Source organism: Prenolepis imparis, unplaced genomic scaffold (genome assembly GCF_030444845.1).
Source record: "Prenolepis imparis isolate NDT839.2.m4 unplaced genomic scaffold, iyPreImpa1.0 SCAF_5, whole genome shotgun sequence".
Lineage (NCBI taxonomy): Eukaryota > Metazoa > Arthropoda > Insecta > Hymenoptera > Formicidae > Prenolepis > Prenolepis imparis.
In genome coordinates, this window is record NW_028141163.1 from 1,742,521 (window position 1) to 1,769,532 (window position 27,012).

The 27,012-nt window shown below is 41.0% G+C and overlaps 1 protein-coding gene across 4 annotated transcripts in view; it reads right to left on the bottom strand.

Annotated features, from left to right (window-relative positions):
* The window catches only part of Salm (spalt major), a 70,558-nt gene extending 44,547 nt beyond the window's left edge, over positions 1 to 26,011 (bottom strand). For all 4 annotated transcript variants that reach the window (XM_083039214.1, XM_083039213.1, XM_083039212.1 and 1 more), the window contains exon 1: positions 24,462 to 26,011. In XM_083039214.1, coding sequence (XP_082895340.1) covers positions 24,462 to 24,570 — 109 coding nt within the window. In that variant the 5' untranslated portion in view covers positions 24,571 to 26,011. The remainder of the gene's footprint in view (positions 1 to 24,461) is intronic.
* Positions 26,012 to 27,012: the final 1,001 nt, after the last annotated feature.

Consider the following 27,012-nt stretch of genomic DNA (forward strand, 5'->3'; position numbering starts at 1 on the left):
AGTCAAAAAAGCCCAAAGGGTGATTCTCTCGAAATCTCCCGTTAATGCACTGAAATCGATAGGAATCGAGCTTCCCAAGTAGTACACATTTGGGCCTTGTTCTTTCTTTCTTTTTCCCTTCATTTTCTCTTCGTTTTGATGACACGTTCGCCAAGCATAAGCGACGCCGTGCCAGGAGGACCGTCGATCACTCCGACGTGACAGTCACAGGCTAAAGCCCAAAGCACGAGACGACGAGCCGTGGCTAATTGCCATGCATAACAAAAAGCTTCGTTTCGCTTTCGCTCTCCGGACGAGCCTCTCTCTTTACCCCCCCAAACGCTCTCTCTTTCTTTCTCTCTCTCTCTCTCTCTCTCTCTCTCTCTCTCTCTCTCTCTCTCTCGTATGACGTATCTCTTTCTCTCCGAGCGAACTCGCGCGAGTCTCTCCAACACGCGCTATACTTGACGCGTGTACGCACGCGCGTGCGAGTTCGGGCACACGCCGTCATTTGCGTATTTTCATCGGAGTACGTGCGCCGAAGAATCTGTTTGTCGTTTACGTTGTATCCGACCTCTGACCCCCTGCTGCTCGGAGAGTCAGTCGCTCAGGTATTTTCTATAACCAAAATACACTTGGCGGGGTCCTGGAAAGAAATTAGGAGGACAGAGAGCGAATTGTTCTCCCTTTGATAAATGGTATAAATAAGAAATTCGCGTGTGAATTTAGTAGTTGGCTAATAATTGAACGATTCGTTGATTAACTATACGATTATTCGATCGCTTTAATCGGAGCAATCGATTTTTCCAATTTATAATCTCTAAAAGTAGGGTATATAATGATTAACAACTGTAAATCTTGCAGGCGAGTGGAGCTAATTTTATTGACACCACCGAGGTGATGCTGCAGCAGCAACGCATCATTAGAGTTTTACGGTGGTTCCTTGAGGAAACAGAAAGTACCTATTAAAACCTTTTCTCACTTTACGAGGCTATCGCGGTATAAAATACAAAGTTGAAAAAATAAGAACGCGATTATGTCAGGTATTTACGTATCTATATCGAGTTGCATCGCGTCGATGCATTCAGATATATGTATGTATATGCGCTGGTGAAGAATATTTTCGGTAAAGTTCGAAATCACTTAAAAATTCGCGATAACCACGAACAATTTGTAACGCCTGGTCCGATATCAATCGCCCGTACACGGCTCGTTACACGCGATTAATCTTCGTACGAGATCCACGTACGCGCGCTACTAAATTTTCGTACAAGTATTCAAAACTGCCGTTGCGCATGTTTCTTTCTCCCTTAATGACGTACTTTTGGTATCGCATCGCAACAAGCGGCGGCACGCAAGCGAGCGAACGAGCAAAGGTACCATCTGTCGTCTTCCCGCGACATATAATAAACACGTCCGCGCACGGAAAGTATGTATGTATGTTGGCTCGATCTTTACGCGCGCGCGTGTAAATCTAATTCCCTTGACACCAATAACATCAGTAGAACGAATCTCGCCGCGCGGCGAAATGACAGCTCCGCATTATCACGCGTAACGTAAAGATGTGTCTGGGTTTTTTTTTTTTTTTTTTTACGGCTCTTTACGTCTTGTGCGAGGAAATGGAAAAAATATTTTGCGATAAAAAAAAATTCGACCTAAAATAATTCAAAGAATATTTTTTTCGTATAAAAATATTTTTAATATATTTAATGTACATATATGCTTAATATGTTTAATTTTTATTCTTATATGCAAAGTATATCTTTTCTTATTAGCGTTATGTTCGATATATTGAGTTTCTATATATTCGAGCTCGAATCGCGAATCTTATCTGCGGCGGAATTTCCGTACGATATCGGAAAGCCCTTTGAGACATCCAATCTCTCGCATATCTCACTTTAGCGAGGTTGAATGGATTAGATGACGGCGAGTATCGCAAAACGGTTGGGTTCATGCAATACAGAAATCATCTAGTAATATTGGGAATCTAATACGAAGATAAAATCACTTGATTATATTAATCATATGATTGAAGTTATACATATATACATAGTGAGAAATTCAATTACAATTTTTCAGCTAATCGATCAAATCTCAAGTGAATTAAAAGAGGGAGAGTGGCTCGAAAATAAAAAATATTTCCCCCTGAGATCCTTTCCGAGATTCTTTTTCTATACAACACATAAGGGACATAATAAGATATAAATTATTCCAGAAGTATAGTTTATCATATACAGGGTGTCCGGTAATAGTCACGCCAACCGTCGTCTGCAGATTCCTGGGATCATTTGGAGACGATTTTTCCTCAGCGAAAATGTCGAGGGAGGTCATTATTTTTTGCATGTTTTCAATTTTTGCCATCATGTATCTTTGTAACTAAACCTTAAATTAAAATTCTATTAAAGTAAATCTATCTGAAATTAACTAAAAAATGTGATTTTATTAATATTTTATTTCCACAAGGCTTAGTTTGTGAAAAACCCTTTATTTTCAATCGCTTATAACTCGAAAATTATTGGTGTCTCGACATTTTTGCTGAGGAAAAATCGTCTCCAAATGATCCCAGGAATCTGCACACGACGGTTGGCGTGACTATTACCGGACACTTTGTATAAGTAATTAAAATTTGTATTATAATTTACAAAATTTATGATATAGTATAGAAGTAAGAGTATAGAAATAAATATTAATTAATAGCATAATCTGAGACGAAAAGAGATGCTAAACTCTACAACCCGATAATTTTTAATTACGGTATATTACAAAGAGATATGCCTAGAAAAAAAAGGCGGACACGATACTCGAAACGCAATATTTGTCTTTCAATACATAATGTTTTTTTAATTGTAAGCGAATGTCATAATGTCAGATTTATAATGCTAATTGTGGCGGTAAAAATCGCGCGTGTTGTACAATCGATGTAAGTAAGAACGTTTTACATCGAAATCCGGTAACAAATATCAAGCGAGCATCGATCAATCGCGCGGTCAATTATAGATTATGAACCTTGGCATGCGTCAATCGATGCGGAGACACGTAAATTATGGCGATCGACGGTTTCCCGTTGGTCCAACGGGCACGCCAGCTCAATTAAATGACATACGCGAGGATAAATAATCGCGTTTGCGCGCGGGATCTCTTTCGCTATGAGAGATTATAAATTCAAAAGGAATGGTATCCTGCTAAGCTCGCGCTAACAAACGGTGAACGGCGAGAGAGTCGTTCTCCGACGATTTCTTTGCTATTACGCGATATATAAACGTTCCGACCGAGAAACGATGCGACGCGGTGAATGCAACTCGAATGACGGGAATTGAATGAATCCACACAATGATACGATTTAAAGTGGTCGTATTACGAGCGAGAGAAAAATTCTACGCTATATCGAGCAATATTTGGATACGAGCGAGACTCGAAGAGTTTACGTGTATTAGTATTCATTAATGCACTTACTTCTGGCACCTGAAATAACCGGACATTTTCAGTCGGGTGATTTAGATAGACTGTACACCATGATTTAAAAATTTGTCTTCTTCAATTCGACATTTGTATCCGAGAGACGCGCAAAAAAATTGAACACAAGAAGAAAAAAATTAAGAATAAAATAACAATTACTCATACATCAATATTAAGTCGATAAAAATATAATTTTGAATTATTTAACCAGCAGCGTCATATAATATACGAACATAATGAAACTTTATGTGCGCTAGAAGACGTCATTAATACTTTTTACTAATTAAAGTTAGGCACTTTTATTTTTGCACATCATGACTCATAATTATTCTTCTGATAATTCGACATCTTTAAATGTTTGACAGATGTGTAAAATATAAAATAAATATAAAATTAAGAAATAAATTAAATATAAAGTCAAGAAATAATCAATAATATAATAAAATACAGCTTTGAACTTTTCATCAATCATGAAGAACATAAATCTAGATGCGTTCAATATAAAAATGCCTAATGCAAAAGTAGAAGACATTAACTTAATTTACACATTCTATAGAGCATACTGCGTGCTATAATTGCATATACTCATTGAATTGCACACGTGTTTAGATTTTTTTTAATAAGAATTCATCACGCGATGTCATTGTTACGTTAGTTCGTTATTTTTTACGAAAAGGCAAGGTTTCGCATGACGTGAAGCCTTGCCCGATTAAAATAACTTGAATCGTGAAATTACTTGAGTTATCATTGAGACGTCGACGCATACATTCCACGTATTATTCGTATTTGAATTTTATTTAACAAAGAAATTTATATCGCGTCATTCCTCTTGGACTTATATCGCTCGTCAACGCGATTAAAATAAAACAAAAGTGAGCGGGGCGCGAAATGTGATTTTTTTTTCGTGGCGACGATTTCAATCGCGGCAAACTTTCCTCTTTCGCATTTCTGTTAAGGATAGCGTGTACGCAAAATTTCACGCACGTAGATATTTCCGCTTGCAGATCGCAATACACGCCGCAATCAATTTGCATAAGGAGTTGCGCGCGGAAGCGGTTACCAATGAAGGATATGTCGAAATTCAAGGTATATCATTATATGCGAAGTGGATAAATTGCTGAAACGAAGGAAAAGAGGTGAATATTGTGATGTTATATCGCAAATAACGAGCGGCCTGATCTACATACATTACGACTGCGCCTCGCATGCAATGTACGCGAAAGCGTATCCTGATGAGGGTGAAACCATTTTCGCGTTTGCCGAGGAGAGCGGAAAGAAGAGTAGCTGCTTGTGATGAAATATAACTTACGAGAGGGATTATATCGCATCAGTGGGGTGGGGAGGAATAAAACTTTGCGTTTGAATAAAGAAAATCTTGCATTTTCCTTTTCGAAAGTTTCCCGTTCGGTGTCGAGAAGATTGGCAATATTAATTTAGATTTACTTAGGTTGCTCCGAGATGCATTTTATCATTCTTTTTCATCTTACAATTTAACAAATAAATGTCTGACAAAAATGTACGATAGGAAATTGAGAGGGTAAAATTTTGTTATGGATTTATATACTATTGTAGTTTATATTTGCGTTCGAATCTATGCCGTCTGAATAAATAAATGACGAATAATGGGCAAGTATTATACAAAGGACCATATTGCCATCGTTTATTTAGCCGAAATGTAAATATGAAGCTCGGCGGAAATTTTTATTCACTGGTGCGCACAGAAGGAGAGAGAAAGAGATCCTTGACAGTCATATTCTCGATAATTAGCGAGTCACACGACTCTTGATTTCCTCAACTCTTCGGCCTTCTTCGCGTCCCCGAGAAATATGGCGAATATGTAACTTCGCATGCAGAAAAGATCCGCGTTTATCGAACGGACGGCGAAGCCGAGGTCGGAGCCGGTTTCCGCTCGCCAATGAGAACCGCGCGACAGGATGTATAAAATTCGATACCCGCGGTGTATGACAGAGAGAAACGACAAATCCTGCGGATGACAATTTTCTCGTTCGGGTACCTCAACCAAACCCACCCCACCCTTGCGCCGCCTCTATACATCAGGTCCATTCAGAACACGGGACTTCATTGTCCTGTCCGTTGTTTGCCAAGGTAATCCTGTACCGGAGTACAGAGAGAGAGAGAGAGAGAGAGGAGGCAAACCTGCGGCGCTGCGGAACGAGACCAAAAAGCTCTCTCGCCGACCTGGTCCTGCCGATCTCCGTGTCATCTTTTACCCTCGTAGAGAATCCCCCTCCCCCTCTCCGCGGAGCATGGAACAACGCGGTGACATTGGGACAAATTTTCCGCCACAGAAGCCTCGAATGGAAAAACGGCGGTCGTGGCGGGCGTCCTGGCCCCGGGGCAAAAACGTATTACATTTTAAAATGACAAAAAGGAGAGACCGGGCCTAATAATGGGGCCGGTCTATGGGATAATATAGGGTATATACACGTTATATTCTCCTTCTCTCTCTCTGCGAACGCATCCAATATCGAGTCCCGGGGACGCGCGTGTATGTACACGGGGGCAATCGATGCACTCTACCGAAAATCGCCGTGTAAACACGGAGGCCGGTCCTTGTTCCCGTTGTCCTCGAAGATATATACCGCGCGCCGACGACATACTGTCAATCTCGAGTCATCCGGTTGTCGTTCGGTTGCAACTCCCGTGAAGGAGATCGACGGCGATCGCTTATCTGATCGCAGTAAGTATTAAGAGAGTTTTAATGTCCTTCCTTCAGCCCCGTTTCGTTACGCCCGAAAGATTCAGTCTCGCCGAGATGTCGATTCGACCTCGGTCGACTGATCGGTATCTCAAAGTATCGCGCGGATCATCGGGAGAGATTCGGGAAGTTTGGGTTTGCGAAGTTCGTTTATAAACGACGACGGCGACTTCTTCTCCTCCTGTCCTTGCTGAGGTACACCGGCGCGAGTATAATTTAAGTAGGTCGTATAGGTGGCTATTATATGTCGGGGAAAAATGTCATCCGCGTATCTCATTGTGCGTGGGTTATTTATGGCGCGACTGATAAGTAATACGTTCAGCTACGAAGCACAATACGGGGAAACAGGCGAATAATAATTATGGAAAAGCACGATATGCGGTGCGCTTAAGTGCGTTAAGATTAGGATAATGTTTAATTAGCATTTTAATGTGTCGTTTTTGAAAAAAAAAAGAGTTTTGATGATTTGTATAGATTATGTAAATCGTGGCAAAAATCTAATGACTATGGTAAATTGTGTTTCGTTAATGATCTGACATTTCAGACATACTTTCTCGCGCGATAAAGAATAGAGGCGTGGTACATATCTGGGGAAATACACATGCTCTTGTCGAACGAGCAGATTATCTCGTTTATCTCGAATGAATCGCGTTGAGATAAAAGAATAAGATAAAAGGGCGATAGAAAGTTAATTCGAAAACACGTCAAGAAATCCACAAGTTTTTCGTTAACATGGCAATACAACACAGATACACACATACGGGCTAGACATCGCGAGTACGACAGCCATCCGAGTTCGGTTCTCCACTTAGGCGCGTGCTGAAAAAGCGCAAAAAAGGAAACGAGTCGATTTCTGGTTCGAAATATATATATCCGCACACACAAGCGTGTCGGATAAGTTACCGGTATAAAGTTACGCTCGTGAAACCGCCAAATCGCGCCGAGAGCCTTCGGGCATTAAATTTGAGGATGGTTTCACGGGCACCGATAAAGATTTTACGCGTTCGGGATGAGCGCGCGCGAGATATTTATGTGGTCTTGAGAGTGATTATGATTATTTTTTACCGAGAGAGAGAGACGCGCGGGCGCTAATTGCTTAACACGATTTACACACGTAATTAACAATAATACAAACGTTGGAAATATCTGTATTTATCCGACCTTGGATACGTGCCAGCTTCTTGTACCTAATTCAGAGATGCCGCGTTTCGTTAAAATCTACCGCGATGTCAACTCACACACGTCAGTCTCCGCTACGAAATACATATGACAAATTATATATCCGTGCAATTTTAATATCAAACGCATTTTTTTATAAAAAAAATTGCTACTATTTACTTGTAAAAAAATAAAAAAATTAATAGCTTGCGTTCGGCTCGCGGAATGAATTATCCAACTTTACATGTGCGAACAAAATCGATATCTACCTACTATGGCGGATGATATTGAGGTCGCAATAAAAAAAAACGTAAGACAATGAATCTCACTCGATAAGACGCCTAAGAAAATTTTTCGTAATCATCGCGGTGCCGGCGCAGTCGCACTTGCACGCGATCCCACGTCGAAGATCGACGGCTGGATTTCTGTAATCGGAGAAGCGATATATCGGAGAACCGGCCAATATGGCGAAAGGATCGAGAAGAAAAAATGGAGTCGCGGGAAGGACTGGTCGCTTTGAGCTGTCTGATCGCTGGATAGACAAATAAACGGTCTAAGTGGTTAGCATCAGAGAGGGAGAGAAAGAGGGAGAGAAAGAGATAGGTCCCTCGAATTATAATACCGGATCCTCGCGTTGGTGCGAGAGAGGGTTCGCGCGGCGAGGGCGCGACCCGGGCGACAGGCTTGGGATGGATTGTTATTGGTCGAGAATTTAACCCTCTAACCCCACCACGAGCACGGTATGCCGCACGTATGATATGCTAACGAGCACATCAGCGGTGCGCGCATCGAGGGACGAGACCCCTGCGTAGGGGTTGCTGCCTGGCTGCTCCTTGTCACACGGAGAGAGAGAGAGAGAGAGAGAGAGAGAGAGAGAGAGAGAGAGAGAGAGAGAGAGAGAGAAAGAGAAAGTGAGAGAAGGGGGAGAGAGGACGGTCTGACGTTCGCGTCACCGGCGCGTATAGGTATCCGAAAATCCAATCCCTCGATGCATTAATACCCGCGGAAGCCCTATCGCGAATGATTTCTTCTAGGCTCGTCAACGCGTCTTTCTCTCCATCTCTCTCTCTCTCTCTCTCTCCTCTCTCTCTCTCTCTCTTTCCTCGTCAACGACACCGGTTGGATGTTCTCGAAAGTGTTGGGTTTCGGTATTCGGTACTCTATTTCTATGGTCTCCCATAGTATGTCTCTCATTGTCATTGCGCGTCTATTACATTCAACTATCGCCAGTAATGCTTTACAATATTTGACCAATGATTTTTCAAGATATTATATATATAAGTAATTTAATTTTTTTTATCATTTGCATTATAATTCAGTATACTCGTGTTTATTAATGAGCATTGATCGATTTGAACTTATCATATATTAAAAATAATTCATTAACCTTTATAATAGGTAGACGCAGTTGAATAATAGACTATATTAAAAGCTCTTCATGTCTGTCACAAGTAGCATGAACGATACAAGTATAATTTTTTAACGAGCAATTTTTTTTTACGATATTGCACTGTTAAGAATTGAAATGGATAATCTCAGAAATATCTCGACCGCGTTTTTTCATAATTTTCGACAAACTTCGGATGGAATTACTGATTTGCACAGACAAACTTTTCCTGAAACTTTCCTCTTTACTTGGTAACAAGCGTTTAAAGAGCAACGCGCTCTGCACACGAGTATCCAATAGACTGCATTAGAAACTTAATTTTCGAGATGAAGCTGGCGTTTTTATAGATTTCCGTGAAATAGTTTCGACGGGTTCTCCAATTAGTAGGGCAGCGGTACTCGACCATACCGATAATTAGCCTCCGCCGACTTAATGCTCCGACAAAAACTTTTGATTCGTTAAAGAAGATCAACGTGGATAGAGAGAGAGAGAGAGAGAGAGAGAAACGGGACTTGTTCAACGAGAGCCAAGAGCGATAAAACGCCGACGTAAACTGGCGTATGCGCTTGCTGGTGTCCGAAAAAATTCAGAGAGAAACGTGGTGACACAAAGCGATGCGTCTCGTTCGTTTTGCGTATAGCAGCATAGAAAAAGCCCGGCGTGAAACATCTGACAAATTTTCAGTTTTTGTACCGGTATGGCTCCAAAAAGGCACTGTACACATGGTTTATGTAAATCTCTAATGTATAATTCAGCGATAGAACTTATACCGAATATTCGAAAATCCTAGAATGAATGAGGTATTTCCGAAAATATTTCGACAGATCGTAAGTTATTGTTGCTCTTATCGTAAAATTTAAAATGTATATAATTTATTTAGAATAAAATGAACAAAATGTTATTGTTTACAATTTTAAAGTTAAATTGATGAAAACTCTCTCTTAGATTTTTCTTTTATTATATAACTATTAAAATAAAGTTATTGCTATTAAAAAAAATATTTAAATAAAATTGATCAAAGAATATATTGACGAAATATTACTTTTATGATTGCATAGACATATCGTGTGTGTAAAGACTATATGTATATAAATTATCGTTTTAAAATTTAGTTTTAAATTAGAGCAATTATAAAAATAAAATCAACCTGACACAAAAAATATAAATCTTATTTTAAAACAGCGCAATCCACAAATATAATTTCGAAATGTCACTAAAAAATCAATAGTGTTTCAATTTTTATATCCGTATCTTATTGAAGTAAAGCTTCGAGAAATTGCATTTACACCATCCTTGAATAAATCATACAATATATTAAAGCGAAACTTTGGAAGTTGTCTGCGAAACATACTGATATTCGAATCTATGAATTGTCGAAATAAAAGAGCCACCTGGTTTTTTTTTTTTTTTTTTTTTCGTTTGTCTCGCATATTCGACTATGCAACAACTTCGCACTCCGTTTGCAGCTATGATCGAAAAAGAAAAAGAGAGAGAGACTGTTTTCGCAAGCGAGACGGAGAGTGGGGGGAAAAAATCGAGATGCTAATCTCCCATCGCGTCGATGGGGGCAACTATGTGCTAATGCGATCCCGTTTAGCCAAGTCACCCGGAAAACGGGACACCCGCCCCGATCTCCGTACAAGGAATAGTGTCCCGTCTCTCTCTCTCATCTTCCAACCCTGCCACACACGGTGCGTATATGTATACGCGTTCGCTTCTACACACGTACACGGCATGATCCGACAGAGCCGATCATAACGTAACGGCATTGCCAATGACAAAACACCGATGCACGTCGCACGTCGATGGAGCACCGGTGAGGGGAAGTCCCCCATTAGCCGCTCATCAGCCTCCAGGCGTTGTCGCTGTTGCGGCGGCGGCTACAACACGTCTCTCTACGCATTTTGTGCGTGTATATTTATATGTGTGTGTGTGTGTGAGTCTATGTGTGTATGCGACGCCGATTGTCATTATTTTGCGATATCCGCTTCCCGAACTCCCCGCATAGCGTTCGCGGTGCGACCGAGCGGAAACATTTGGACATATTGGAATACGAGCATTGTGTCAATATACGTTCCGTTCTCTCTGCTCTCCTATCTCTCTCCATCTATCTATCTATCTATCTATCTCCTCTATTCGTGTCTCTCGCGTCCTCCATCTCGTTTCGTGTGTCTCTTTTTTTAATGCGCGTATTACGGGTTGGGCAGCGTTACGATCGATGGAATCATTCCCACAGTTCTCGGGCGTACCGCGCCTTCCGGTGATGGGTGATTATGGACCTCGAGCGGAAAATGAAACATTTTCATTGTTCTCCTAGAATCGAGACTACCGATTTTTGTATAAAATACAGAGCTTCCTAAAAGAGAAAAAAAAAAAAGAAAAAAAATCTTTACAGTTACGTAATTTTATTCCGGTAATAAAAAATCGAGCAAACTACTGTTCTCTCGTATCAGGTTTCTTCTATATATACCTCCCAGTTACTGTATTACAGATTTGCTTTTCCATTTGTGCAATATTATATACAAAAATTATCTGTATTTTTTACTGAAGCGTATATGTAAAAATATAACAATAGGACAATTTTGCCATTTTATGAGAATTCAATAATCCTTCACTTTCTCACGGAAAGAAAGATATTGAGACATAAAGCGCCCTTGGAGCAAAATGATATTTCATGGACGTTAATTAACTTATTAATTTTCTCTAATTTGACATTTTTGCGTGACTCTATTCACTCTTGATTAAATCGACCGCAATATCGCCTCGCCTATATTAATTTTTTCTCAATATCGACGTTGACATATTCGTAATTTCTTGTCGCGCCCTCACTAAAGTTATTATTGTTATCATAACGGCGGGAGAGGAGGGAAGAAGGGGGTTCTCTCGATGATGTCGACGGCGCGGCGCGTGCCACCGCTGGCGATTAAGTTCTCACGAACACCCAAGGAGATACATATAGCGGTTGTACATAATGGGCACATGGTGTGTACATGGAAGAAGTGACGAGAGGAGGCGTCGGTTGGCAATAAGCCCGCGGGGCCGCTTGGGTTTCGGTTGCTGGTGCTGGTTGTTAAGTAAATAGGGTGGTATCCTCCTCTCGCGCGCATTTCGGCGTCGACGATATAGCGATGACGGCTGATAACCCTTTCGCTCCCGCGCGCGCCAAATAATATGACCCTCTTAAACGACGGCTTTTGATGTGTCGTCGCTTCGACGCACATTTTACGAATGGTACGGCAGTCTACGCGGCCAATTTCAGGCCTCCACTCCGCACTTTGGGTGCGTGTCGCTGTTACTGTTAACGCCACCCTCTCCCTCTCTCTCTCTCTCTTTGCTTCCACCCCCGAGAAGGTGCTCACTCAACCTTCCCCGAAACTCAAATTAATCCAACTGGCAGACGTCATAATCATCATCCCTCCTTTTCACGCCATTTCGTGCCTTTCATGGTATTTTCACAAAATGACAAAATCCTATCAACCGTATCCTTGATCGCTTTATCGCTAAAAGATTATCGATTTGTATCTACAAGTATCGATTTTTTTTTTAAGTATTCAAATTATTGCGAGTTTTTATCATATCTTGAATATACATATTACAAGAATCAATAATTTATATATGATTATAATTAACGATATACGATTGACATGTATCTCAATTTTGTCACGTATATCTTTTATTGTTTTTCATTATCTTTTATTTTTTTTTAAATATGTGTAGTAAAAGTTTTAAAGAAAATAATACGATCACAGCACGAAAAATATATGTAGTAAAAGTTTTAAAGGAAATATAATAAAATTGGCACGAAGTAACTTGAGAAGGAGTGCCAAAGTTTCATAAACATAAATTAATATTAATTTAGCTAATACATCTAAGCTCTTTTTACTATTCGAACGTTTAAAGTTCTATTTTCTGCACAATCAAAACTTAATTTGGCAGCGAGTCAATTGGACGTCTTGCCCTTGCAACACGCCAGTGAACGATGTACGAATTTGGTTTCTCTGTCCGTTCGAATAATTTAACGCTAAATATTGTGTAATGTATGAAATATTGATGAAAAAACACGTTAAAAATTACAATCGGTCATTCAATTACAAATATAAGTAGATTTTCTTAACTAACTGAAGGATTTGTAAATAATAGTTACGAGAATCTCATTGGAGCAGGGGCAAAAGAGGAGGAGCGTTTAACGAAAAAGAATGGTGAACTATAGAACCACGGATTCTTTGCTCTTCCGTAGTCCCAGGCATATCAACTTACATGCGACATTATAGTAATGCCATGGTAGGTAGATTTAGCCGAGATACTAACGTATTTTGTAAGCATACAAAACCGTTTATGAATAAAAAATCAATCTCAGGATTTTATAAAAATTATTACTTTTAAATATATATATAAAATATGCTCCATTGCTAAAAAGATTAAAAATAAATGTAAAACGCAATGCATTGCACAATCGATTCAATTTGTAATAAAAAAAATTTATACAAATTGATCAACCGATAAAAATAATGTCAATTTATAGCGTCAAATAATATATGAAATATGTTAAATAGGGATACACGCACACACATACATTTCAACGAATTTATAATCATGCTTTTTATTTTAATAAGATGAGACGCGATAAAATTAAGTTGTTGCGAAGATTATTTAAACTATTCTCCGACAGAAGCCCCTTATATTGTAAAAAGCATCGCTAAATTATAGTCATTGATTTAACTTGCGATATTTACGAGAATAGTTGTTTCACGGGCTATTCGAGCTTCGATCCGAGAATGCTATTTCTCGTTACGTACATGCGCAGAGTTTTGGAATTTGCAACATCGTGCGCGATAATTCTTGTCCTGTGTGTGTTCGTGAAGTATATTTTATTACGGCAGCATTTTCGCTTCGGGAACGAGAGATTCGAGAGACATTACGTGATATATGGCAATTAAATACAAGAATATTTTGCATGACGTAATATCTCCGTAGTGTGATGCGACCACACAGATATCCAAAGATACTATGTCTTGAGGTAGGTTAGGTAATGTTTAAGGCTGTTGTATACACGAAGGGGCAGCAGATTCCATAATTTATGGAAACATTATGCACATTCTACGCATGTTTATTCACATCTACAAGATTTATCATTTTTTTCTCATTATCGTAATATAATAGTTATATTATACATTAATCACGGCATACTATCACTGGTATCGCAATATTAATGCGCCAATAAAAGAAATAATTTATTAAATAGCGTTTACGTATAAAAAAAAATGAGTTTACTTTATAAATTTTACTTTACAAATCTGTGTGCGATCGCATTAACATATCGTCCATCACACAACAGACCATGAAATGAAATAACCATGTTATATTTTCTCTGAAAGCAAAGTATTTTCTAGTCATTTATACTTCCTTGAAAAGTGAGGATATATCGAGAGAAAGAAAAGACACAGAACCACTTTGAGAAAATGGAAAAACATCCTTAATAAGTGGCTCTCATAGTTCTAGTACCTAAATGAGCAAACTCGAGACGATTCTCGGCTAATTGATCGAAACGAAAGCCAGATAAAGATGAAACCGGCGAGAAGTGATGATATTAGAACAAGCAGATGATGAAAATTAGATACTGACAGATATGAACGGTTTATCTAAAATATTGGCGAAGTCGAATTCTTAAACGCACAACCCCTGATCGTCCAATGTCGATATATTCCACCCTGAAGGTAGATTATTTTCTTTTTTCTCGCTCGCGAAGGATATGGAAAATATAATAGCAGAAAATTAATTAAAATTTTAGAATTAATTTCAAAATTATCAATCAATTTGCAAGATTATGTACAACACACGCTATATTCACGATGAATGAACAATCGGAAGGGATCGATTGTCTCCGAATTTCTTTAAATTTCTTTTCGATCGAGTTCGGGATGCCTTTAATTTCTCTCTTCATAATTTTTAATTAGAAACCACGAGTTATATTCAATGCGCATTAAACTTTTATAAATTCAGCACAGAATGAATTGAAATGTGCCCAATCACACGACTTTTTACAAGGATAATCAGTTTTGGGTATCAATAATTCACGCCTTGTTATCATACATTACACGCGCCTCTATCTCTTTATCATGTCGACGGGCGCGATATATATGTATATGTATACACTTTGCACACAGATCTTTGGACGTAAGAACAAATATACTTACGCGACGATTACGGATTTTCATTAATTCGATTTGCGCGAATTATTATATAACGTTCACATGGAAATTATTCGTCCTGTCCATAAGTTCAAGGCGACATGTCTCACCTGCGTCATTTAAAATTTCGTCCATACCCGTCGAACCCGTCGTATTTTATGAATAATTCACGTCACCCAGCCGTATAATTCTTAATAACCAGCCGTCGTTCGTTGTCCTTGGAAATTTTTTGGTATGGATCAATGTGGCGATCGATATAACCGCGTCCGTTCAATCGATTCAGGGTCAGTCACACTGTGCAACAGTTCAGAAAACGACGAAATAATTATATATATCGCGCTTTTATAGCTGCCGATTCTCGAGTTGTTTTAAGTCAGCCATAAATTTAGCTACTACGATGTAACTGTATGCTAAAATCTCGCGTAAATCGCGCATTTCTATGCACATTAAATATACTTTATCATATACAAACAACACTCGTCTTTTTCTCCTCTACTAATGTAATAATTTTATTAATATATTAATGTAGTAGAGGATAAATGGCTCCGGTATAACGCAACTATGGGCAATAAATTTGCATAAGTTTTAAAAACACATGATAAATATATTCATCGCCAGCTGTAGCAACATTGTGCGAGATTTCCATTAGCTTCACAGAATAAATCGCTAAAATTTCGATCTCGATCGTTGACGCGCGCGCGCGCGCGAGAGGGAGAGTCTAAGAAAGTGAGGATTTCTCGAAAGTCTCTGCTCATCGAGGCGACGTTCGTCTATAACGGCGAGAAACGCCAGATACTGTCCCGGTCTCTCATCCCGATCAATTTGTTAGCGAAAATCTACCTGTCCATCTAAAGTTCTCGGACACATGCTGACGGTTCGTATCGAGAAGCGTGGAGAAACGTTACGGGAAAGAGCAAGAAAAAGCGACAGAAAAAGAGAGGGACACTCCGGGGGATGAGAATAACCGTAAAGGAAGGAAGGAGCGAGCATCGGAATCTTTTTGAGAAATTACGGTTACGACGCGCTGGTCACCTTCTCTGATCTCTCTTCGGATCTCTCACCGAAGGTACCGTACTGTACCGAACTCTCTGTGATAGAAGAACGACGAAGTGTCTCGTTCGTTGAAAAAAGCGGCGAAAAGAATCCGGTAGAAAAGAGATGGAGGAAAGCTCGAGGAGACCGGATGGAAACGAGGGAATGAAGAGAGAAAGAGAGAGAGAGGCAGAGATAGGCGCGTATCGGTGCTCTTTGACGCCAACGTGGAATCGTCGTCAACGACAGGAGCAAAAAGGGGAGGAGAAGAGGAGACACCGAATATGACCCGTCATAGGGGATCGCATTAAGCCGCCTTCGCGGCTCGCACGATAATTGGCCTCGACCTTCGCCTCTTCCGCGAAGGAATGCTCAACCCCAGGTTTTGCGCGAAGGACGCGCAGAAGAACCGCGAAGCGGACCGGATCGGATCGCGGATCTCGAGACACCGGTCGGGAAACGAGAACGGCCGTGACATAACGCGACGGAGAAGAAACGGAATGACGGAACGCGACGACATGCTGCCGGGACATCGATATAAATAATATCGCGGGGTAATTGTTGGGCGCGAGGCGAGGGTAACATGCAAGGTGCCGCCTTTTACTGCCGCGCGGAATTCCGAATTGCGGGCTCGCCATCGCAGAGCATGTACATATGTACGTTCCACAGGCCTAGGTAAGATCGCGAGATCCGCTCATAAAATGACCATCTCATATGTCAATGTAAAAAAGTATTTTATCGACGATTAACGTTCCGACATTCGCTTTTTTAGCTTATATTTTATTAATGCAAATAGATTGATATCTCATATATTTTGATAACACGATGACCTTCGGAATGTGTAATACTGAGAATCGTGACAATAAGAACAATCTGCATATTGTAAATGCTTTTTACCTCGCTTCGTCCGCGAATAAGAAGACATTTCGAACGTCCAGTGTCGGGGCTCGCGATCAATTTTTCAGGTACACTCCGGTCATTCGCTTCTCCGAGATTCTGCGGAGAAGCATCGGCATTGTCTCTTCTCTCGCGGACGTTCCTCCTTCTTTTTTCCCCCCTTTCTACCGATCGTCGGCGACAGAAGAAGGCGAGGAGAGGAGCAAAAAAGAGGAGCCCGACCCCGAATGCACGTATGTACATGTGTGTGCGTGAGAAATGCGCGCGCGCGCGCACGCGCACTTACACTAAGATGTCTAATAGATTGGGGTTGGCAGACGGGACAGTCGCAGACACCCACGCGTTTCCCCGCATCCACGCGATGTCGACCAAAAATATTCACGCACGACAAAGGGCAAGAAACCGGTAAGTCAGCAACTATATTTTTTTCCTCAGATTCTCCCTCGTTTCTTTCAACGCGGCTTTAATTTTTTTTACCATTTCGCCTAACTCTCGAATTTTATCGATTTACGCGCGTCGTCGCGGGGGTCAATAAACAACGTTAATTTGAAGAAACGGTATATAAGAAAAAGTTCAACCTTTTTAGTTTTTATCTGCATATTTACTATTCTTCTATATTTTTTATCTCGCTTTCTTTTTTGTTCCTCGTTTTCGGAATGGACAGTTTGCTACAGTTTGAGAATGTTTGACTTTCAATTCATATCTAAAGTAATCTTTTGCCTGCCGGATGATGCGAGAGTTACTTGGAGTTGTGTCAAAACTACTTAATCATACTAATATACGCAAATAGTATAGCGATGAAGAAGAGACAGTGATTCAACTCGACGACAGTCAAGATAATTTAATTAGAATGGGGTGTGTGTTTCTCTCTAGCCATATTATTTTGTCATACGTCAATCCATCTTCTTTCTTACTGCTCCAATTACTTTGCTATTTGCCGAAAGAAACCTCAAGTTTCGTCGCGCACGGCAATTTGCAAAATATGTTCACTAATATGAAGGAGAACATTGAAAACAGATTTTCATCTTAAATTACACGTCAGTAATTCCCGGTAATTCCGTAATATATTTTAACACCTTTTACTTAACGTGTTACAAGTCTTATTTTTAAATCTACACATAATTTTCAATATATAATCGAGACATTCATCATGTTCGATCGGCTTTCGAGTGATATTTTTAAAGAGATCAGGAATGCAGCGGGACCGAAATCGCTAATTAGTATCGGAATTTTGGTAGGTGCGATAAAAATTCACGCGTCATACGTCTTCCGTCATTAACATTGTTTTTAAATCGTGCGTTTAAATAGACGTGTCCAAGAGTTGCCACGCAATTCTGTGCATACACGGGATACCGATCGAAAATATTCATAGAGGAAACCAAAAGGAGACACAAGGTAATAAGTTATTACGTCGCTTCTGAAAATATTTTCCGGATTTTTCATAATTTTTTACCATCATGGAAAAAAAATATTAGCCACCATAGCTAAATTTTTTTTCCATGATACTACGTATGAAATAGCAAACAATAGATAATTGTTATTTGAATCGCGCGCAACATAAATATGCAAATTAAATGCGAAGACGTCGCAAACAAATATTTACAAGCGATATTTGGCATGCATATGCGATGACGATCTATGTAATATATTCTCAAGTCTAATAATGTATAAGAGACCTTCTTCATTGAATGAGTGACATTTATTTGTAAACTTTCATAAGCATGTTATAATTCATTTATGCGTGTTATCAGCTTGAGGACAAGTTAATAAAAGCAGCGAGCGATTAATAATAAGCAAAACTGTTAAGGCGTGATAACCGTTTGTCTCCTTGTACTGATACATTGTGTAACATAGTAGATATTCGCGTCTAAATATTCATACGCGACAAACGGTCAAGCGCGATAACGCATCGAACACATTTTTTCTCTCATATTCTTCTTCTGTCTTTTAAATATTTTTATGTCATTTGGTGTCATTTATTTTCTCTCGTTTCGCAATCGCGCTATCTCTTAAAACAGTCTCCTTTCTCAGTCTATGCTCGTACACGGAGAGAATTTTCTCTTACAATTTACCCTGAAAATCATGGTAATCGTGGGACAATATGGTAAAGAATTTTATAAGAATTTCTCTGATTAATATTTATCAGAATAAAAATAAAATATAAAGCATGTTTGATTAATTTTACTAAACTGCATGGTAAAATTAATCAAACATATTTTATATTTTATTGTGATAGATATTATTTTTTATTGTGATAAATATTAATCAGAGAAATTCTCATACAATTCTTTCTGTACCATATTGTCCCACGATTGCCAGGGTTTTCAGGCTAAATTCTAAGAGAAAATTCTCTCTGTGTACAATTTCGCGTCTCTACCATCGTGTTACGATACTGAAGCTTACAACAATCGACTAACGACTAACAAAAAAATATACATACAATAATCATACAGTCGCGCATATATTATCGGACAATCCGAGTTTTTTCATATCTGGAAATGTAAAAAAAAATGGTTTTCGTCGAACTCGTGCAAGCTTTTAAATATTTAAACATATCTATATTTATTTGCTTTATCATAATAATGCATATACAGATATGCCCTCATTGTAAAGTACTCTGTTATCTGCATACTTTATGTTAAAGATATGTATGTTAAGCAGCGCGGGGCAATAAATAATATAATCGTGCTATTTCAATGAACCAGTTCTTTTGATGTCAAAAAGCGTCAATTCGATATCTTATGTTACATCCCATCTTCGCAATCGAGAAAGTACAATGAATTACGATAACCGATAAAGCATTCCCGTATGCAACGTGTGAGATAATTATATAACCGACGGAGGACGCCCCTAAGAGAAAGAGAGAGAGATAGAGAGCTCTCTCTCGCTGCAATTTGTCAAATCTATACGCGAATCACGAGACGAGGACGCGTACTTCGCGGATAATATTCTCATTTCGCGTTCGCGTGACAAACTACAAGTGGCTGCTGTCCCGAAGACGATAAATCCACGTGGCGAACCGAGCGGCGAGGGAAGAAGAGGTTCGAACGAACCGGCGAACCTCTTCCATTAGTATCTCATTGAATGTTTTGGAGGAATGACCCATCCATCGGATCGTCGTCGAGAATCGCGTTGTTTAAAGTTTCGAGACGGGGACAGAAATCGGGAGGGCGGGGAGATGGAGAGAGAGAGAGACCTGACATAACGCGATGCCGGGCTTAAGAGCAGTCGCGCGCGCATATTAAGATCTATTAATATGCAGTCGGTGCAAGTCAGACGGTTCTTAGTTACTTGTCACACATTAGCCGCCGTCCGACGCGGCAGACAACTTCCCGTCTTCCTCGACGATGGACACACACGACGGGATGTCTCTCTCTATCTCTCTCTTTCTATTCGTCTGTCAACGATCTACCTCAGCGTCAGCATATTCTGTTCTGACCGTTCACCAATCGCTTCGGAGGGGAAAAACGCTCGTCAAAATTCTCTATACGCTAATTCTCTCGACGAGACGCCGAACCAAGAGATGACAGCTGATCGAATCTTTTAGCGAAAGTGACAGGTCGAGCAAATATCGTGCGGTTATATGTGCGATTATATGTGTAATTTTTTTCTACACATACGCGGATGATATATAATCCTATCCGTTCGATGTGAGAAGCCTTGGCGCTATTCCAGTATCCTTAAGCTTCGTCCAATTCTCAAACGATTGAAACTTACGACCGAAAATATCCTCGCCTTTTCTACGAGTTTCTATCTGTTACTTCGCGATAAAATATTATTTCTAATATAATCCCATTTTTTTTTCTCTTGCTCGTCTGCACGAAAAGATTGTCGTATCTTCTCGTCCCATTTTTCGCAACGATAATTATACGATAATTAATGAATAATTAATAAAGGACAATTTTAAACTTTACCGATCTTGTTTCCAACAAAATGTTTCTAAATAAAAATTGCACGGTTCTTGACACAGATTCTGTACATTCGTTTATTGAAAAAGTACGCGCGAATAACTATTTATTACACATCTATTTCTGTCAAATTTAGCATTTTTATTTTTATTTTTTTGCGATTTTTATATCTTAGTTTTGTGTGTTGAATTTATTCTTATTTCCCAGAAATTTCCAGAAATATGTACAATATATATTTGTTCCATTATCAAATAAACGGAATTAAAAGCAAAGTTTCGGTCGAAATTATAATATATATACGAATATTTTCACACTCGTTATAACTTTGTTATTCGATATATTAATCGCTTTATCTCTGTAATACAATGGCCCCTTGATACGGCGACTCGTCGCTCATATTTTCGTGGTATGTATAACATTAAGATAACAGCGAAAGAAATGCAAATTGATTTGTGAATACTGCGTTTCACTACTTATGATTCATGAATGTTCGTTATGTCTGTTTGAGTGGAAAGACCGATCATAAGGAACGATAGATTCCTTGATTAGAAAATTTCCTATGCTTTATGTATACGTGTATATATATTTAATATAGATTATGACACACAATATAAATATAAATTCAATTAATTTTTAACCTCGAGCTCTCAGTTGTCAAACATCAACATTGACTTATCGCAATTTTAATTATTATTGATAACATAAATTATATATATACATTTTTTTTTTACGATAAAGTATAACAAAAATTAAATGCGATTAACGCCATTGCTTTTACTTATGGCTGCATTTAACACGTGCGATAGAAAAAGAGAAATATTTGTAAACGTAATGAAAAAAGAACAACTGAGAGACGTTTTTCATTTGTATATAATAATAATAAACTGAGTGAGTATATTAGCAAATAAATCATATATGGCTTTCATCGTAAAGACGGAAATTTGTATCTTTTATAATCTTAAGTTTGCTCTACAAACACATCGAATTTCATTCGAAATCGGGGAGAAAGACATATCCACAAAAGTTCTTCGTGAATTGTGAAACAGACTTCTATATTTGTGTGTGTGTGTGTGTCCAAAGTTTCATTCTCGTATACCGCATGATGTCAAAAATTCAGACAAAGTCGATGAAGTTGACAGATGACGAAAAGTTATTTTACAGCTTATTATCGACGTTTTCGTTCGATGTGTTCATAGTATCATATCTGCGTGTGTTAACGGTTGAATTTATCATTATACATTCCAGAATGTCACAGATAAGTATATAAACGTCCTGATGCGATAGAGTAAAGAAGGTATTTCGAGTATTACACTATATAAAGAATACCGGAAAAGAGGTGCAAGTAACAATTAAATAATAATTATCGCGTTGTATTTAGGCGAAACTTAATTTTGGTCCACGCGCGTTCAGACCGATCCTTACTGCGGTAACCGCAGACATTTTCGATTTTGCTTCTGACTCAGCAAGAAACCGGCCTGTCACGTACAGGAATGAGACGCGCGCTTTATGTTGTTTTCGAGATGTTCCAACTATTCGCGGAGAGTACAACAACGCGAGGCGAGGCGGGAGCGAGCTTGCAGAGAAACTTGCGATTGAAAAAGTTGGGCAAATTAAGAGCATCCCGATGTTGTTGCGGCGTCTCGCCCGATATAAGGGGCCTTTCCGAAATTTCTTCACGCGATCGCCGCCGAAAGATCTTCTCTCCTTTACACGTACACGGGAGAAAATATCCCTGCCGCGCGTTCTGCAAAATATTTTCCGCGAAAATGGCTGCTCCTCCCTGCGCGAAATATCCGTTTTTATACCTCGGCGAGGCTAAGCGTGTCCAGCATTAAACGTTAGACGTGATCTCTCCGCGAATGGTACACATACGCGAAATGTGGATACATACACACACATATGAATGCCAGGTACGTGGTTTCAGTAAAACCGAGTAGTTTATAGTAACGAGTTCTTATCTCCTCGCGGTCGGACAAGTTCTGGTTATGTTTAATGGGAAAGGGGGAGAGGGAGGGGGGAAGAGGGACGTAAATGTATCCGATAAAGTATATATGCTCCTATAGATGGAAATCGTCGTTTTAAATTTTCTACATTTGGCGATCGCGCGTGCGCGATATATATATAAGGAAAAATCTCGAGAAGAGAAACATGTATATGTTTACTTGTATAGTAATCTTCATATTTTTTTTTTAAGTATTATAGAGAATTATATAGCAATTACAAATTTCCTTTATAATCTGATTGATATCAAAATATGACAGTTGCATAGAAATTATATGGACAGTGGTTCTAAAAAAAAAAAAAACTCACAATTAGTTAACGCGCTACGATATTTAACATACTACAAGTGTCTTCAACTTCATTATGTAAATTTTAGAGGAAAGCTTTTTCAGTACTTATTTTCGTAATAGAAGAACGCAAATATTTGCTGTTGCGCTAAAGCGCGTTTCTTAGGCTTCGGAGCGTGAAATAAAAAATCACCGGAGAGAGAAAGAAATTTCCAAACCGGAAACGCGTATCGCTTCGCGTAAGGTAAGATACGGAACTTCTCGTATGTGCGATTTAATCGTCCCGCGGAACGCGGCGGGAAGAAGCTCACGGGATCTCGGGGATCGGGCAGCGAGAAAGAGAGAGAGAAAGAGATGGAAGGGCTTTTATCGGCCGTTTCTTAGGCCGGGCTTTGATGTTACGCCGAGACAGGTCCGTTTATCGAAGTGGATTCACGGAGACGAGGCAGACGCGCCTCGATCCGACGGAAAGTGCTCTCGTGAATCGGGTTCCAGTGCATTTAGCGAATCGAGTGTATTACCGAGGGTGAGGGGGGCTGATTAATCTCATGAGGCATATATGATTCGCGTCTCGTATACACATCTCGATGACATTAATTCACGGAATTTATTATCGTCTAGTATCTCGTATCTTTGCGATTCGTCGTCATCGTCGATTTCGCAGATAAATAAAGATCGGTAGATGGCGATAGATGGGACGGTTCTTCTCTCGGTTCTTCTCACGTAGTTTCCACGCTTGTGCGCCGACAATATCGTAAACCGTTACTACCTCCGGAGTGCGCTTTCCTTATCGCGTTATCGCGCCCCGAGGAACTACCGAAGAGATCGCGTAACTTTAGCTCGATACACTTCATTCTGCGTAGGAAGTCGAGTCTATGGAAAGACGGCGTGTAACTTTTTGCGGCATTATATTACTATTAAAACGTTCGACTTGACGTGATATATATTTACGATCTCTAGAAAATCATTTCGTTGCGTACACATTATCATTGTGTATACATTATCGCTCTTAATCTGTATGTATTGTAAGAATGAAAAAAAACTGTTGACTCTGTAACGTCACTCGTCGTGACATATTTTGTCCTTTTCTTTAAGACTGAGGCTACTTTTGTAGGACGGAACAGCTTGAAAGTCTCGTGTTTATATTTCGCTAAACTAAACATATATTTAGTATACTTCAGTTTTAGCCCAAATGTCATTTAAACTGTAATCAAATTTAGCCTCTCTTTCGAGAGTCAAATCTCTGCATCGTCGAAAGGGATCGAAGGATATTGTGCTTTAGAGTGTAAATTTTTCCATTTTGTTTTCTAGACAACAGTCGTCTACAGTTGCACCTTGTCGTCATTTTGCTTACGATATCTATTCGAGAGCGGACACGTGTGACACGAGAGAGCTCCCTTTATCCTTGCGAAATTCCGGGAAAGAATGTAAGGATAGAGATCGACTTACGGATTTCGCTCGTGACGGAAACTCCAACCGGAGTGATCAGCAGAGGCCCCTGGACAAGATCCTCCTCAAGATGGGCACGGCTCGGTCGGGCCTGCTTTCTCCGTGACATCCCTCCGATGCGGATTGAATCGGTTCACTCTCCTCGCACTTGGACGAAGAAGAAGAAGCAGCCGCTGTCGTCCGCCGACGGTCGGGACCGAGTCGATCCGGATCTATCGGTCCTTCTCTTCCTCCTCCCTTTTCTTCCCTTCCTCGGGAAAGTGACGGAAAGCAAGCGGACGACGCGGTCAATCTAGACGTCGTCGACGGTAAAGAAACGGTTGACGACGTCGCTGCAGTGTCGGGAATATCGCGGCGCACTGCATGTCTTTCTCTTTCTCTTTCTTTTTCTCAGTCTGGCAGCACAGTGACAATCGAAGGCGAAAAAACGCAACAACAACCGCTGCCCGCGTTCTTCATCGGCACTAACTATCTAGAGGAACCGCACCCTCCCCGCGCGAAGCGGCGCGAAGCTTCCCGATGCGTTCCATACGTGGATCGTCGCCAAAGGTGCGTTACTCTCGCCCGCCGGCCGGTGAGCGTGTCAACTCGGCCAGTAATCCATAGAGAGGCTCGCTCCGATACCCTAACCCATCCCCCACCCGCGACGACGCGATCTCTTTTTATCTACGAAATCGTCCCGAGATAGAATCCGTCGTTCCCGGCGCGCACTGAGATGCTAACTTTTTTCTCTCTCTCTCACTCGGAGCACGTCGATGCGTCCTCGCGACACGTGGTCTACGCGTATCTTCCTCTCTCTCTCTCTCTCTCTTTCTTTCTTTATAGATTTCCGCTTGGAAAGTCGTAAACCTTTTGGAAATTAAAAGGTCCCGTTGTTGTCTCCGATGACTTTGTCACAGCTTCGATAGAAACGAATGTTGTTGCCTCGTGATTCGTCCCTTCCTTTGTCACAGCTTGGACGAAGCGAGTGTTGTTGTCTCGTGGCTGTCCTTCATCGCAGCTCAGCTGGACGACGAGCAGCTCTCGCGGCACAAATCTTGCGATCGCTCACCCACTGCACACCCGGTACTATCTCGATATTACTGCTCGACGATGTCGATGCTTCTCGTTTGATGATGACTCGCGACAGTATGGCGGCGAGAGACCGGCGGCATTCGCGGCTGCCCGCACGTCGCGACGCAGGTAAGTACGTACGTATACACCCGTGTATGTGTACAACTCGCGCGCCAGAGTCTACCGCGATTTACACGTAATATGCAGCGTAACGATGGCTCTGTCTGTCATGCACTGTGTGTGTTCTGCCCGTATACAATATACACACGTGTGCGGGGTGATTGACTGTGTCTGTGTGTACGTGTATGTATGTATATATATATATATATATATATATATATGTGTGGGATATGTGATGGACGCGTGTGTGAGTGCGTGTGTGTACGTGTGTGCGCGCGCGCACGCGAGAGCGCGGATGTGTACACGCGTGCGTGTTTATGGGTCTATATCTCGCGCGAAATCCGCAGCTCTGCGATACCTCGAGTCGGCCGGACGACGGACGGACCAGCTCTGGGCCTGACGTCCAGACGCCCCTCTCCGCCGTCGTCGAGACGCGTACGCCGTGGTGTGGTGTGGTGTGGTGGTGGTGGTAGTGGTGGTGGTAGTAGGAGAAGAGATACTCCCTGCGCGCGCTTCCGCCCCCACCCAATCGCGCGCTTCGCGACTGACTGCGACCGACGACGCCGCGCGCGCTTTGCCTTCTCCTCCTCACCCCCCACGAGCGCGACCAGCCGCTCTTCCACCCCTCCCGCCATCCCACCCCGCGCGCCTGCGCCCCACTCTCGGCATCCTTCGCGATACTCCCCGTTCCTTTTTATGCGCCGCCGCCGCCGCCGCTTTCACCGCTGCCGCCGCCGCGCGCGAATGCGGAGATCCACCCTTGTAAACGGCACAAGTCGAGACCTCCACGCGTTATTGTTGCGCACCGGGCACACGCCGCACGCATGCACTTTTCCTCGCGATCATCGTCTTCCCCCGCGTGCCTTCTTTTTAAAGACGAACGGACGACCTGGCCTCCCGCCGTCACTTTTACGAGCATGACCGAGGACCGAGGGCTCGATTATCGACGCCTTGTTCCTAGATGAGTAGAGAAAGGTAAGATAGGTCTTTTTTTCCTTTCTTTGTTACTTGTGTGCTTTACAATGTCTTTAGACCTTTTCCGCGACCCCCCGTCGTTCTCGACGATCGCAATCGCAATATGATTGACGAGATATGACGCGAGAGGAGCGATTTAAAAAATAATAACAAAATAAAAAAAGAAACCTACTCCGCGAAGCGTGATCGAATGAACCTCGAAAGGGGCGCGAGAGGAATCCTTTCGAGTCGCTCTTTCGCTTCCCCTCGCTTCCTCCGTCATTCGCTTCTCGTTCTCCTACCTGGCCGCTGCGATCCGTCTTTCTCTCTGTCTTATTCCCCCTTCCGGCGGATGCTGGATATCCCCGCCACCTAGCGGCGCGGGAATGCGAGGCGTGGCCTGTTCCGGAGAAGCGGCCGCCTC